The sequence below is a fragment of the Bos mutus genome, chromosome 22 (genome assembly GCF_027580195.1).
Source record: "Bos mutus isolate GX-2022 chromosome 22, NWIPB_WYAK_1.1, whole genome shotgun sequence".
Classification (NCBI taxonomy): Eukaryota; Metazoa; Chordata; class Mammalia; order Artiodactyla; family Bovidae; genus Bos; species Bos mutus.
The window spans coordinates 56,901,889-56,919,063 of NC_091638.1; the positions used below are offsets into that span (position 1 = coordinate 56,901,889).

The following is a 17,175-nucleotide window of genomic DNA, read 5'->3' on the forward strand; positions in this document are numbered from 1 at the left end:
AAACAATCATACTGCCAATCTCACGGAGTTGCTATTGAAGATTCAGTTAAATAATACATGTGAAGCATCCAGCATGGGGCCACTGAGTTCTCTATAAATATAATTATGGGTGGCAGAGGTAATTTTTGTCACCAGAGTACTAGAATCATGTAAAAGGTGGGCTAAAAGCTCCCCAACGCTACCACTAGGGGACAGGAAGAGGAAGAAACAGCAGCGAAGTCCTATTGTTCAAACAGGAATACGCCTAAAACAGATGTCCTGTTTTAAAGGCCTCTGCAAAAGGAGAGTCCACAGCCTCTCCTGGTTACTCATTCCAATGCTTAATTGCTCTTCTGCAGCCAGGAAAGTCTACATCTTATCTGGCATGTCCCCAACTGTGTTACACATATGTTAATGATGTTCCTTTCAGAATAATTAAAAACAAAAAAAATCTGGTGGGCAAATAAACTTAGGGAATGCTACATGAAGCCAGTTTAAATGGGTTTGCCGCAGGACTTCTTAGAATTATATGCTAATAATTCATGAGAATATACAAAAGCAGGTGGGGGGAGGGGGCATGGCCTACAATGTTCACAGAGTTTACTGTTTGATGGAATAGGGTTTGTGAAACGGTCTAAGCTATGTTGTTGGAGTTTGTAATTTTGGAATTTCATTTTCTAAATGGATTGTTATCACCCTCTGTATATTTGTACTTTACCACATGTACTTGAAAAACATTAAGTTACTCCTCAGGTTTTTTGTGACTTTAGAGTGACTAAGGGCAAGGATTTATGCTGGTTGAAACAATAGCAAACACAAGAGAGAACTTAAACCACACAGAAAGGAATCACAGTAAAGACGAATGCTCCTTTTACAGAGACTCTCCTAAAAGATTCCAGATGGGAAAAAAAAGTCCCATATAAAGGGCCAGGAATCAGAATGCCACTGGCCTGTTCAAGAGCAACACTGGAAGCTAGAAAATAAAAAAAGCAGTGTTTTCAAATTTCAAAGAAAAAAAAAAAAAGATTTCCAATTTAGAATTTTATACTCAGCCAAACCGTCACTCAAGTGTAAGAGGAGAAAAAAGACATTTTCAGAAATACAAGGCCTCAAAAAGACTCACCTCTTTCCTAGAGTTCCACACCAGAACAAAAAGGAAACCAAAGATCCAGGAAGCAAGGGATGGAAACCAGTGGAGAGGTGGAAGGAAGGCCCAGGACGCCAGAGCCCGAACAGAACCTGTTCCTAGACACAGAGAAAGGAACAGGGGGACAGAGGAGGACAGAGGGATCCCCTGAGCAACCCAATGCCTGATACATCCAAATGCCCACTTTGAGGGAGAGTTTGAGGATGAATTAGTGACAGCTGTGTAGAAAAAGAACAACATGTGAGCAAAGATAATAATAATAATAAACTCCAGAAAAACAAACAGCTATTCAGGGTCAGAGGCAGAACTGCAGCATACTTTCTGGCTCAACCGTAAGCAACACTTTCAAAGGTGAGCACAGATATCTGATTTCACCTAAAATTATGAATCAACACACTGTGAAGTTGGGAGGAAGGAGAAGTGTGTGTTTTGGGAAAGGGACCGTGGTGGCAAAGGGCTAAATAAATTCTTATCTATCACAGTAAGTCAGTGGGTAATGATGGATACAATTTTAAAATAGCAGTATAACTTAAGACACAGTAGTAAAAGCCAGGAGAAATGTTTTTAAAAGTTAAAAATCATTGCCTCTGAGGAGTAGGGACTGGGTATGGACTAAAGATTGCGATTCTTCATTAAAAGCTTTGTACGATCTGACTTCCAAAACTGTGTGCAAATTTTACTTTGATAAAGGTAAAAATTAAGCAACATTTTCCCATGATTTCACCTAAGAAGGAGGAAATACATTCCCTGCCTGTTTCTCAGTCCTCTTAAAAGGATTTATCATATACTACTCTGGAAAAGTAGAGAAAAATTTAATGTGGTTTCAAGTAAAATAAAGGAAAATCAGAAACTATTTTTAATACTTGACCAACAGATGACAGTCCACAGACGACTGTGACTCAAGCATTTAAAAGATAGATTCCATCATTTCATTTCTTTTCCTTCACTGGTATCAAGGAAGAAAGAGTCTGGGTCCCACTAGCAGAAGCATAGCTTCCTGTTGTGGTTTGTTGCTGTTCAGTCACTAAGTTGTGTCTGACTCTCGTGACCCCATGGACTGTTGCCCACCAGGTTCTTCTGCCCATGGGATTCCCCAGGCAAAAGCACTGCAGTGGGTTGGCATTTCCTCCTCCAGGGATCTTCCTGATCCAAGGGTTGAACTCATGTCTCCTGCACTGACAGGCGGGTTCTTTACCACTGAGCCACCAGGGAAGACCCACAGTTTAACAGTAGCTAATAATTTTTAGGCACTCATTCCATGACAGGCACTGAACCATTACATATGTAATTTATAATTTGTTAATATATGTATAACTTATAAATGTAATATAACTTACTATTTTTAATACAACTTACTAATGTTTAAAAGGATTAAAAAATGGATTCCTCAGAGTGTCATTTGTTTCTTTAAGAAAAGATAGTTTCATTGTGTTGTCAACTTAGACAATACTACAAACCAAATTCAATGCTTCTGTGGTTGACGTCTTGGTGATACTCCCATTGATAGCCTTGGCTTTCAAGAGGTTGAAAGCATTCTAATATGCATCTTTACATGCACATGTCTTTATAATAAGCTAGGAGGTCTCACAGCAAATTTCCAAATTCAGACCAACAAAGGGCTTTAGAAAATGTTCATTTATACTTTTACAAACTTCATTTTCTCTTGCATGGGCCACGTCTGGTTTAGATAGCTTGTTTAATCCAGTCCTGAGATATCAGGTGACAAGAAAGATGACAGAATCATGCCCTCATCTGGACTGGTCATTTCTCTTGCCACCTTAGCTGGAGATTCAAGCCCTCTTTCTCATCATGGTCAAACTAGTTCAAGGTTGGTTCTTCTGATAAAAGCAGAAGAGAAAACAGGTCATCTGTTGGTCAAGTATTAGAAAAACATGTTTCCAAAGGGAGACTCACTAAAATCTAGTCAGGACTGAATCTGTTGAACTATAGTTACTCTGGCTGAGTTGAAAATCTGGTCTTGCCGAGCACACACCAGCAGCCAGAGAAGAATGGTGCTTAGGCCAGAAACAGGGAACTGGAATGCTCTCCGCTGCTCAGCTCCCTCTGTGCAGCTTGATTTGAGTTTTGCAGTGGTGGGGGGAATGCAAATGGGAGACAGGAGGCTGAGTGGGAAGGGAAAAAAAAATGAAAAGAATGCTCTAGAAGTGTGTAACTACTTAGAAAGGAGGCAGCCACCAAAGACCCCCAAAGGACTGCTTCTCCTGACTCTGTCCACCTGTCAACCATCGCAAAGGACCTCCTGCAACCAGGGAGAGAGAGAGGGGGTAGGTGTTTTTAAAGAACACTTTACTGCCGAAGCATCTCTAAAGGCCTGAGATTATCCTAGAGGGGAAAGCTGGCCTTACTCAGAGTTGTTTAGTCTGGCAAAGTGAGTGATACACTACGCTTCTGTTTACCCTTTTGTTTTCAATTTGCTGTGCCAAACACTCTTAATGAGAAGACAATGGTCTTAAGCTAAACAAACTCTTGAGGACAAAAGTGTCAAAACAGATGTAGCCAGATCACCAGTGGCTATGGAGTGAAACACAGGTTTTCATTAGCTATACTATATATACATACATAGAGATTTTATATATATATATCTAATCTTAAAACATATTGCCACATCATATTAAAATATTCGATGTAAGCATTTTCATTTTAACTCTTCCTCCTGACCCATTATAGCATGATGAAAAAATGTTCTACAATTCAACACTCATTCATGAGTTTAAAAAACTTCTTCACTAGGAAGGGCAGGAAACTTCATTAATCTGATAAAGAATAGCTATTTTAAAAAAAGACAAAACCCCTAAAGTAGCCATCATACTTGATAGTGAAATACTTAAGCTTTCCTTCTAAGATCAGGAATGAGATAAGGATACTAGTTTATCATTATTTCTATTAAACACTGGAGATCCTATCCAATCCAACAACAACAACAACAAAGACACCGAATTAGAAGAGTACAAATAAAACTAACATTACTCACAGATGACATGACTGTATAAACACACACACACACACACACACAAAAACCCATTACAGTTAACAGGAGAATTTAGCAAAGTTGCTGACTATAAGGTTGATATTCAAAAGCCAGCTGTATTTCTATAAAGCCAACAACAAACAGAAAATGACATTTTAAAATGATTTTTTACAATAGCATCAAAACCATCAAGTACCTATGGAAAAAATCTATCAGAGTAAGATCTCTACATTGGAAACTGAAAAATACTACTGAAAAAAGATCTAAATCTTTGAATGAAGGGGTACAGCATGTTCATGCACTGGAAGGCTCAGTGTTATAAAACTGTCAATTCTCCCCACATTTATCTATAGATTCGGAACAATTCCAATCAAAATCTTAACTTTTTTTTTTTTGGTGTGGAAAACGACACGCTGAGCCTAAAAAATTACATGAAGATTTAAGGGGCTAAGACTAGATGAGGCAATCTTGAAGAGAAGAAAATGCTGGTGGACTTACACCACCAGATACCAGAACCAATGGCAGTGTTACAGTCCCCAAGACCAGATACTGGTTGGTGCAAAGGCAGAAAAACAGACCAGTGTGATAGAAGAGCAAGCCTAGAATCCATTCCACATGTAAACGGTCACCTAGTTTATGAAAAATGCCAGTGAAGCGTAGTGGGGAAAGACAGTCTTTTCAATAGAGTAGGTCACACATTGGACATCCACATAGAGAAGAAAAAGGTTCAACCCCTACCTTACATCATACACAAAAAATCAATTTCATGTGAACTGTAGGTCTTAATCTACACGTTCTTAAAGCAGTGTGAACAGGGCAGGTAAAAACTCAAAGGGTGCACATTTCATCCTGGGAGTGAGTATTAGAAGATACGTTTTTGCTCTAGATATCTTTGGCCTATTTTGTTATATAGAGACCCTGTGTTCTTTAATAATGCAGGAAATCTATCTCTAAAACCTAATGCCTACATCAAGAGTCCTCTGTTTGGAAGGTTAATGTGCTTCAATTAGTTGAGTTGTCTTTTGAGACATTCTTTTTAAGTGAAATATATCAGTAGGTTAAATTCAAGCTACCTATTTTATGCTAATAATTTAATGTCTTCTTTCTATCAATGACCTATTTTATAACCTTGCTCCTTATACAAGTCATCGTATATTTCACTATGGTGTTTCTCTTCCCAAAACTTTTCCTTGGTTTACTTTTCTTTGGCAATTTTTCTTTCTCAGCATCTTCATCTCAGTTCATGCTCAATCAGTAATACAAAGCCAGTTCAGTTCAGTCGCTCAGTCGTGTCCGACTCTTTGCAACCCCATGAACCGCAGCACGCCAGGCCTCCCTGTCCATCACCAACTTCTGGAGTCCACCCAAACGCATGTCCATTGAGTTGGTGATGCCATCCAACCGTCTCATCCTCTGTCGTCCCCTTCTCCTCCTGCCCTCAATCTTTCCCAGCATCAGGGTCTTTTCAAATGAGTCAGCTCTTCGAAATCAAGATACCCAATGGCCTAAAACTATGTGCAAGGTATTCTTCAGGTCTCACAAGAAATACAATATAATGTAGTTCTTGACCTTGAGATGTTACCAAGGTGAAAGACGTTTGATAAAAGAAGACAGTAGACAGACAGTAAGTGCTTTAGAAACAGAGGAGAAAGAGACCCACACGTTCTGAAATAATCAGGGCTCTCTTCACTGTAGAGATGTGTTTGAACTGTAAAGGCCAGTGGAATGACTAGGATTGGATTGTTCCTGATAAAGATAATCCAAGGAAAACATACTCATCTCCAACATCTAGCATGGCCCTTCTAATACCTGAATTTATTTAAGCAATAATAACAAAATGAATATAACATCAAAGAGGATTAGATTTCATACAGAACCAACACTTGCAAATTGGGCTGGTTTCTCCTGGGTCAATTGTTTTACCTTGTAATTGGCTAGAGGTGTGGCTGTATCAGTAGTAAAGAGATTCCTTGTAAGTGGTAGAGATTTCTACGGAAACTTGGCCAGAATTAGGTCAAAGTTACACACACATTTGGATCTTATTAGCAACATAGTTCGGAGAAGGCAATGGCAACCCACTCCAGTACTCTTGCCTGGAAAATCCCATGGACAGAGGAGCCTGGTGGGCTGCCATCTATGGGGTCGCACAGAGTCAGACACGACTGAAGCAACTTAGCAGTAGCAGCAGCAGCAACATAGTTTAATCAACTAAGCAAAGTTGCCCAGTCTGCATAATAGGTTTTTTTAAAACTAAAAGGCCGAGTTTTAGGTAAAGGGTAAGACAACAGTAAGGTAATATCCAATTATATTACATTAAAAATATTTAATTGCTAATGCAAAGCAAAAGAGTAAGAAGAATGAATAAGTTTCTCTGAAAGAAGTAAGGGGGCCATTGTGTTCACATGACTGGAACGTGTGAAGGATATCAGAACTTCTGTTACCAGGTTCTGCCATTGGCTCTCTGCCAAAACTAGAAATTGAACCTTGGTTTTTCTTCTAGAACTATGATTAGTAATGGGTATCTATCAGATAATACCTAGATATTCTGAAAAAATGTTAAGGAAAAGATTGGAGGAGACTTAAGAAGTCAGTCTGATTTAAGTAACTGAAAATAGAAAATTTTTGGTAGTATGGATAATGTAAACCTGTATTATCCCAGAGTGGTAACTTCTGTTTTAAAGGTGACAAGACAGAATTAACATCTGCTGGACCCTGATGACACAGCAGGCAGTGCTCTAAGGGCTTCATATGTGGGATATCAGTTACTAAACCAAGTAAGGTACTTTTCTGCTAGCAAACAGGGCTCCTGGAAGTATCAGGAGATAGACAGACTTGCCAAAGAAGCCAGGCACTTGGATAATTTAAAAACCTGTCACATTCAAATTAATATTCAAATGATAGTCAAACCAATGGAGGGCCATGGTGCACATAACTCTTAGTAATAGGTCATCCATAGTATCTTTGTACTTGGTTTTTAGCACATATATCACATGGTTTGCTTTTAATAGCATTAATTTTAGAATGTTATTCAGTGCACACTAAACTTTCATTTTTACACACTTAACAGATTTCAGTGTCTGACCTCAGAAAAGTACCGTGGAAGAGCAGCGTGTTCTTCATAAGTCAACAAGAACTTATTAGACACCTATTACGTGTTAGATACTGGTGGAATAAAAGGAAAAATAAACTTGGATCTTATCCTCAGTGACTATGTAACTTGGCTTAGGGAATCTTTAAAACAGAAAATAATATCAGGCAGTCTCAAGTTAAGGGTTAAACACTGTGATACAGACCAAAAAATGCTAGAGGGTTTTATTCTTTCACTGAACAAGTGTCTGAGCCCTGCTATTCACCGAGCACGTTCCAGGTAGCTGGGGTGTGTCAGTGGATGAACAAACTAGACAAAGATCGCTGACTTCATGGGGTTAATGTGCTAGTGGGGTAAAGCAGACAATAAACAATAAATACGGGGAGTAAGTTAATTATACGGGAGGCTAGAGGATGAAGAATGCTTTAGACACGAGAAAATGTAGAGCAGGGAGAGGGGAAGACCCGTGGGGAGGACAGATAATCAACAGAGGGTCAAAGCAATCCTCACATGAAGGTAAAAGCTGAGCAGAGATTAGGAGGAGCTAAGAGTTAGCCAAGGTGTCAAAGGAAGAGAATTCCAGGAAGATGCAAGAGCTGGAGTGAAAGCACTAAGGCAGGAGCAGTGTGGAACGTGGGAGAATAGCAAAGAGGCGGATGTGGCTGCAGAGGAGGGTGAAGGGCAGACGGGTAAGAGGGGTGTTGACATGGTGAGGTAGGGGTGCGGGGCTTACGTTTAAGAGAAGGGAGAGTCATGCACGGTGTTGAGCACAAGGACAGACCTGACTTGCACTTTAACGTGATCCCTGTGGGTTGAGACTAGGTGGCTGGGGGCTAAGGCAGACGCGGGTAAACCTCTCAGGAGACTGAGATGGTCCTCAGGGGCAGTGGAGGGGAGAGAAGAAACACAGTCCTTTTATGGGAAAGGGAGAGCAATTAATGGTAACGTATCCAGAGAGTGTTTCATAGAGGAGACGTCACCTGAACCTGACCTTGAAGGACAGAGAGGACATGGGAGTCTTGGAGGCAAGGGTGAGTGCGGCTTGCTCTTGGGACAATGGCATTGGTCCAGTTAGAGCAAGGCAGGCCAGTCTCTCGGATTGGGGGGAAATAAGATACACAAGGTGGAAACAGGTTACAAAGAGCTCTCAAAGCCAGTGTTCCTGGTGTCTCGTATTTATTATATTGTAGATGCTCAACATGTATTAGAAGATGGGTAATAAAGACAGGCTTTTAGGACCACTTATCTGGCAGATTGGATTGGCTGGCTGACAGTTTCTCATTTAGAAGGTCAGCTATAAGGCCGTACAGAAATCCTGGCATGAGGTAATGAGGGATAATTCTCCTGTAGGTAACTGACAGTTGCTGTTTTGAATCTACTTTATAATGTAAACCATTCGCCACTTGTGGGAACCTCAATCTTGTGTTGGCAATCCCTTTCTCAACTAAAAATTGCGTGGGCCTAAAAACCTGTGTGCTCAGGCAGCCACGTGGTCTTGATTCCCATGTTATAAGAGCTGAATAGCAGTTGCTATCAAATACATGTACAATGCCCGCGTCTCTAAATTAGTTACAGGTACAAAACTGTCTATAAAAAACAAGTAATAAGTTATCTGGTAAAGGTTTATAGAAACTTAGTCCTATTCAAGTGAATCTGATTCATTTTCTATCACATATTTTCACAAATAACTCAATACTAGTAGGTGGACCGGAGAAGGCAATCGCACCCCACTCTAGTACTCTTGCCTGGAAAATCCCATGGATGGAGGAGCCTGGTGGGCTGCAGTCCATGGGGTCGCTAAGAGTCAGACACGACTGAGCGACTTCACTTTCACTTTTCACTTCCATGCATTGGAGAAGGAAATGGCAACCCACTCCAGTGTTCTTGCCTGGAGAATCCTAGGGACGGGGGAGCCTGCTGGGCTGCCATCTATGGGGTTGCACAGAGTCGGACACCACTGAAGCGACTTAGCAGCAGCAGCAGCAGTAGGTGGACACAAGGTGTTTTCTGGACAGCTTTCTAAGGCCTAATATAAGGGTGTTCAAAGGAAGCTAAGGCAACAGAAACTTTGTGTCTGTTCTGTTGATCTAATATAACTAAGAAATTTGCTTTGGTCAGATTTCCTCTGACACAAAGAATACATACCTTACAAAGAGCTATGATGATTTCAGAATCTCCTCCAGCTTATCTTATTCAAGTTATAAGTGACAATGCTGATAAAGGTAATAATCCACGACAACCTCTATCAGAGGCATAACAATTCTTTTTCATTTAACGACCCATGTTTTACACTGCATTTATATGGATTTATATTGCAGTTTATATGGATAGTTGCTGGCAGGCTTCCCTGGTGGCTCAATGGTAAAGAATCTATCTGCAACGCAGGAGGCACAGGAAACTCAGGTTCAATCCCTGGGTCGGGAAGATCCCCTGGAGGAGGAAATGGCAACCCACTCCAGTATTTTTGCCTGGAAAATCCTGTGAACAGAAGAGCCTGGTGGGCTACAGTCCATGAAGTCACAGAGCTGGACACAACTGAACGACTAAGCACACGCATGAGCTTTGAAGACAAGTCGTGTTCCTTAGGCTTTGTTGGGGAAAATAAAAATTTTTAAAGTGCTATGTTTTCTTGTAAGCACTTAATATAAATGACATATATTTGGAGTGTTTCCTATAATTCATAATTGGGGGGAATGCACAAGGGAAATGACAGTTTTCGGAAACATAATAAGGAGATTCCTAGAGTCTAGAAATCTGCCAAATCTACTACATCCTAGTGATAAGAAAACAAATTTGAACAGTTAAATCAGAAATAGATGATAAAACTAGAGGCATACTATTAAGGAAAGGGCTTCGCTGGTGGCTCAGACAGTAAAGAATCTGCCTGCAATGCAGGAGACCTGGGTTCGATCCCTGGCTCAGGAAGATCCCCTAGAGAAGGGAATGGCAACCCACTTCAGTATTCTTGCCTGGAAAATCCCATGGACAGAGAAGCCTGGTGGGCTACAATCCATGGTGTTGCAATGAGTCGGACACGACTGACTGACTTTCACTCACTCATACTAAGGAAAACATTATTATGGACAACAGTAAAATTCTAGAAAAACTCCCTGAACTGTTATTACTTGTGAGATCATGAAATCTGGAGCTGTCAATGACCTAAATCTTCATCATATAGAGAACATTATAATCCAAGACAATTTTTCAGTGTCTCTGAGAAGAAAACATGCGATCATTGCTCTCATTTAGGCACAAAAAATGATTGAACTTGTGGAAATTCAATCTCTTTATAGACAAATGTTAATGAAATCGGGAGGTAACTGGCCCATTTAAAAAAAAAAATCAGACATGAGGATGCTTTTTCTAAGTCTGATCATTTCCTTATCAAAACCTTCAAGAGAGGTTATACAGAGGCCTCATCTCACTTAAAACTGCCACTCATTTTGATGCATAAGGAATCCTGCAGGTTTTCTTCCTCCATATTCCTTAAAATGCTTCAAATTTAGGATACTGTGTATCTTCTGTTCTATCCACAAGTGAGTAACACCACAAGCCCAGGACAATGAACTTCACAGAGGGCGTCTGGTGTGCTTTCGCAACAACTGTATCGTTCAGTCCTCACAATAGTCCTGTATTTTCTGTTAACATGTGTGCGGAGGGCAGAGGGGATGGATGACACGCTTAAATTCACACAGAAAGCATACTGCCAGGACATGTTCAGGAGTTCCATTTCCTGACACCACATGGGTCCCTTAGAACTTGTGGAAAGGTAAAAGCCTTGGCTTGGCTCAGTTATCTAATGCTCCAAGTACACAGCTGCCTGGAGCCACACGGCCACAGTTTAAGTCTCCCTCAATAGAAACGGCAGCAATCCATCACTCACCCCTCTCTCAGGAGAGACTCTGGTTTCAAAGAATCATCTATTGCAGCATTTGTCGTGTCTCTAAGGCACACTCCCATTGCTCAATCAGTTCCAAAGGACAAGCGTGTCATCATCTTTCAGTGCTCTGGTGCAACAACTTAAAATTAGAGAATTCACCCAGGACTAAGTCTGGCGCTGAAAGCGGGAGGCATGTTCAGCTTCAGCTTATGGACGCTTCCCTTCAACCTTGCCAGTTTCTCTAGTGGAAACGGGGTTTCACGGCCAGCATGGGGTTACTTGGGGTTCCTTGAAAAGCTCACGATGAAAACAGAAAGGGGAATAAGATACATGGAATCACGGTGATAATGAATCCCAGGAAAACATGCAGAAGTCCCCTTTGGGCATAGAGGTTACAAAGAGTGGACTTTTTAAAAAGTCTCATGAAGGGGACCAGTGTGGCTAGATAACTGGACCATTCACACTCAGTGAGCCGCTTTGCCTTCAACAGCAGCACCCAGATCTTTGCAACACCCTTATTTCCCTTTGCCTGTGATGAGCAAGAGAAGCCAGATAAATTCCTGTACCGAGGCCAGGTACCTAATCTCTACAGGGTTTCATCTCTGCTGGCCTCGATTAGCTAATGATGACCACGTTCCCAATTTATTTTCAGGTTTGTTTGTTTGTTTTGGCAACAGTGAAGTACTTAAGTGGCCCTCTACAAAATACAATAGAAGTGAACTATCACGGGTCTTTGGCCTTTAGAAACCTATTTTTGACAGAAAAAACATTTATGACTAAAGAGTAATCAGAGATCATTTAACATGAGAGTTAAATAATTGGCACAATATATAATTTCTTAACTGCTCGTAATTCTATTCTGTACCATCTTAATTAAGAAGAAAAGTACTGGGTCATTCTTTTGAAAGGGATTTGAGACACAAAAAAATTACACCCAGGGTAAATTCAAGGTATAAAAATAAAGAGGTTAGTGCAGAATGAAAACTAATGCAAAACCCATAACTATCCCTTACCATAAACATATTTGCTTCAGTTAACCTTAAATATTTGTTGCACTGCATTCTGGACATATTCTTTTCAAACAAACAAAACTGTCAAATTTTGACACAAGAATTATTTTACAGTATGGGTTGGACATTCTGCCCTGATGCAGGTTAAATTAATAATGGGAGAAACATACCAATACTTTTTATGGCTTGTAGAAAAACAGAATAACAGGATTTTATGTAATATAGTAAGATTAAACTCCTGTTTAAGAGACTCAGATGACAGAAATATACATTGAATCCAAATGTCACAATAAAATGAAATGTCACTTCAGGAAATTTTTTTCTTAACTTTTAAAAAGCTCAATGTTTAAAAAATTCTGTGATTAATATGCTCAAACTTCAGACTTTCAGAAAAATTAAAACATCAAAATGTACAGCCATCCATTTCAACACTTAATCAACTGAATTTTAACACTTTGGCATTTACATTGTAAAATGTGAATCAGACTAGGTAACACAATGAATTTTTACGTAGCATCTACAAGAAGAGAAAAAAAAAGAAATAAATATGATATAGCACAAAACAGAAGCAGCTGTGCTAATACGCTCCAGTAGAAGGAGCTATAGAAATAAAAAACCTACATTTCGCAAAGGCCAAGAAAGAAATGCTGAAAATGAGGTATCTAACTGAATCTCTCACATCTGAGTAACAGTGATAATCATTTACCTAGCATGCAATAGTAAAATGAGATGCTTAGAACAGGCCTTCTCCAAGGTCTCCACACTGTTCTACAAAGCACTGGGCACTCTGCTTCGCACCCTAGGAAATATAAAGAATAAGACTTGGCTCTGTACCCTGGATGCTTACAATTCTCTGAGAGAGATAAAATGCCCACACAAGTATCTAGATTTCAAAGTAGAGCAAAAACATGTTGAGAGTACTTTAAAATGAATAAACGCTGCTGTGAGAGATACATAACACACAAGGCTAAAAGGAGGAAAGACATTCCAAGACGACCTTAGGTATTTGGGGAAAACATACGTCAACACAGAAAATGTTAGGTAGCCCAAAAAGTTCCTTCAGGTTCTTCGTAAGATTGTGCAGAAAAACCCGAACAAGTCTTTTGGCCAACCCTATGAAAACAAGTAGAATTTCTTTGGATATAAATACACCTTGAATACTTAAATTCAGGACACAGGAGTCAAGCACAGAAATAAAATCTGGATTTAGTTGTTTGTTATTTTTAAAAAAAAGCTCTGAGTATGCTTTAAGTGAACGCAAGAGCAGCAAGTTAAGCATCAAAATACTGACCTACACACATCAGAGTAGCAGAACACACATCACTTGGAAGACAAGCCACAAGATCAAGTCCACCCTTCCGCGATGCCCAGGGGATACCGACAGCCAAATCTGGAGGTGACTTTACCTTGTGAGGTCCTTGCAGACACTGTGACAGCGAAGGGCTCACTCTCTGGGTCAATAAGAGCATCTCCCAGGGTTTCACCCATCACAGCACGGAACAGGGATTTGCCACAACTCCCACCGATATTTGGTCTATTTCTTGCAAAAGGCCAGTTCCGTTCAAAGAAAAAGATGCATGGCAGTAAAACTTGGGAACGCACCAATGAGTCAAGACGTCCGTTTCCAAATGTTTGGAGGAGGTGGGAATAAACTCACAGAGGACCAGGCCTGGATGGACTGGCTGGCATCCTCCTGTTAGAGACCAGCTGTGACAAACTGTTGCGTCATAAGGCTGTTCACTGCTTTGGCAAGACCTGGTACATTACAAGGAAAACATTGCCACACCGTCTCGCCGGTGGCCCTCGTATCTTGTGAGGGGCGGGGGCAGGACAGTACTTAGAACTCTGAGGGCAGACGTGGTTCAATATTCAGTTGATTCCAAAATGGAAAACTTTACATCTCTGGGTTATGAAATACTAGCTAAACTTACTTGGATAATTTTTTTTTTCTGTCTGCCCACCCTTGGTTGAATCTCTAGTCATATCATCTGATATCTGAAGAAAATGTCTGAATTCAAGTATGTGTTTATAAAATTTGCGATCAGCTACTGAAATTCTCTGTCCTTAGGTATTTACTCTCTTACTTTGTGTAGTCTGTAAAAAAATGACACAGCGATCCAGATTCTCTAAAACTGAAGCATTAACAGACTTGGAGACAGGGCCTGAGACAGCTCAGATTCTATATATCAGGGTCTGCTGCTCAGAAACTTAATTATTAAGTTTATCCATCCATAGCATATACATCAGCTGATGTGTGAACGTTCGTTAACATTGGAAGGATAGATTCCAGATCATCATGAAAAAAGTAGAATTCTCCCTGAGAGGAATAATGCATTACCAGAAAGGAAAAAAAAAAAAAAAAGACTGACACGGATAGGTTGGAGAGGAATTGTGGTCAGTTTTGTAATCAGGAAAAAGCTGGCTTCTTGCTCAAGGCCTTTGACCTTTTTGGCAAAGGGAAACGCTAGCTGTGCCAAATTTCAATGTGGGAGCAGGCCTCCTCCTATCACACAAGTGGCCTCATGGAATTGCAGTGACTTGTGGATTTAAAAAGATGCCCCCACATGGGGCAGTATATCAGGTGGTAATAAATCTCTGAATACGCTGATCCCAATATTCCCCGAGCAGAATACATATATATCTGGTCCATCTACATTGAGTAACTCATCATCCTACAAGAGATTAGCAAAAGTTCTCTTGTCAGTTGTGGAGCAATAGCTTGGTGGGAAGAAGACTTAACTGGGTCTCCACGGCACAGAATACAGTGGAGAGTTGGGAAATTCCATCGTGTATAAACTTCTAAAAATCAAAAACACCTTTATTAAGGTGACTGAGCTAAAAGAACTTTCTTGACAGTCGAAATAACTGAGGGAATTACAGCTGTGTAGAACTAGTTTTTTCTCTTTGTTGCTGTTGTTGTTCAGTCGCTAAGTCGTGTTTGACTCTTTGTGACCCCAGGGACTGCAGCACGCCAGGCTTCCCCATCCTTTACTATCTCCTGGAGCCTGCTCAAACTCATGTCCATTGAGTTGATGATGCCATCCAATCATCTCATCCTCTGTCACCCCCTTCTCCTCCTGTCCTCAATCGCTTCCAGCATCAGGGTCTTTTCTCAATAAACGAGTTTCTTCTTCTCAGTGGGAAACTTTGCACAATGACACAACATTTAAAGGTGTGATTAATCCAAGATTCTTGGTTGAAGTTATGATAGATAAAAATAAGTCAAGAACACTTTCCTTTTTGTTGATAAAACTGAACAAAAATTTAAGCCCCATTTGGCCTACAGATAGGGCTTCCCAGGTGGTGTGAGGGGTAAAGAACTCACCTGCCAATGCAGGAGACGTAAGAGACGTGGGTTCAATCCCTGGTTTGGGAAGATCCACTGGAGGAGGGCATGGCAACCTACTGCAGTATTCTTGCCAGGAGAATCCCTTGGACAAAGGAGCTGGCAGGTTTCAGCCCACAGAATTGCAAAGAGTCAGACACAACTGAAGCAACTTAGCACCCACACAGTGCCTACACATACTCCATGTTCCAAAATGTGCCTGAGTCTGAAAGGCATATTTTGGCTTTATTCCTGTTGTGCGTGGGTGTGTTGGTCACTCAGTTGTGTCCAACTCTGCGACACCATGGACTGTAGCCCTCTGGGCTCTTTTTTTTTTCATGGGATACTTTAGGCAAGAATCCTAGAGTGGGTTGCCATTTCCTTCTCCAGATCTTCCCAACCCAGGTATCAAACCTGGGTCTCCTGCATTGCAGGCAGACTCTTGACCGTCTGAGCTGCCAGGGAAGCTCCTTATTCCTGTTAAGTGGCAGTATCTCACTCAGTTCCCTATCATCACCTCATTCTTGCCTTCTGATTGCACAGTCTCTGCAATTTTTAAAAACTGAACTTAGAACAAGTTTACTAAAGTGTGCTTAAGATTATGATGGATTATAAGAAGGATAAAGTTGGCAGAATGATACCATTTTCGAGTGAGAGAAGCCCTTTGCGGGTCTAAGGATCTATTAATAAGATGAGGAAATGGGGATCCCAAATGAGAAGTAAATTCTCCAGGTTAAACAGCTAGGGAGGGATGGAGCTGGAACTGGAATTTAATTCTCAGGCCAGTTTACCACCACTGGCCTTCACTGACTTCTACTCTTAGAAGTGACTGAATCACCGCTTTTAATAAATCAGGCACAACAGGGTTAGAGCACTGGGTGAGTTAAGGGGGAGACGCGTTAACTCTTTAAAGGAACATCAATAAGTAACTGTTCTTCACTTTTCCGTATCTATGGATATGCAGGGAATGTGGGGACTTTCTCAATACGCTTCTTCCTGTCATTCCCGCACTTCCTCAGTGACCATGTAGCTCATTCATGCCCCACAGTTCTACCTGAGGATCATCTGAGTTTTGTTTCTGAGGTCAATAGTATCACCTGGTTCTCTAGCCATCTCTTTTACTCTCTGGGCAATACACACACGCATTCTTTCCAAGAGTCCTCAAAGGGACTGAGTTCTGGATTCTTCACCTACTGTTACTTCTATACTCTTTTTTTCCTTCTCAAACACCATTCAACTTGGCCTACCTGCTGCGTCGCTAGATGCTGTAAGCCTCGAATACTTCTGAAGACAGGCTTCAGCCATTCAAACATAAAATTATTTTTAACAGCGAATTACTCCACAGCCCCTGAATCTAATACCATCAACTCTTACAGCACTGACCACAATCTGCCAACCCTTCTCCCCTAGACTATATTACAAGAAAGCAAAAAACTTGTCCTGTTCACTGTCTTTCATTCATTTATTTATTCAATGAATGTTTACTGGCAATATATCACCACTATATTGGCAGGCATGGAGCTAGGTGCTGGCTTGGTGAACAAGATGGATGTGCTCTCACCTTGTAGAATTTAAAAATAATCAATAGACAAAAATGACGTGTGTTGTTTTTCTTTTTTTAATGATGGTTTTAATATTAGTGGCGGGTGCAACAAATGTTGCTTAAACTCTTGACAACATACCAAGCAATGCAGAAATCACCCCAAGTTACTAACAAAATACTTATAGAATACAGACTGTTTAATCGTATTTGTTAT

The 17,175-nt window shown here is 40.6% G+C and overlaps 1 protein-coding gene across 5 annotated transcripts in view; it reads right to left on the minus strand.

Annotated features, from left to right (window-relative positions):
• PPARG (peroxisome proliferator activated receptor gamma) overlaps positions 1-17,175 on the minus strand; it is a 123,749-nt gene that overhangs the window by 51,603 nt on the left and 54,971 nt on the right. Inside the window, exon 1 of one of the 5 annotated variants that reach the window (XM_005902845.3) lies at positions 13,500-13,743. The exons of the other annotated variants lie outside the window; for them this stretch is intronic. Within the exon in view, the coding sequence (XP_005902907.1) occupies positions 13,500-13,581 (82 nt within the window). The 5' untranslated portion in view covers positions 13,582-13,743. Of the gene's footprint in view, positions 1-13,499; positions 13,744-17,175 lie in introns of those variants that run through there. 5 annotated transcript variants of the gene reach the window in all.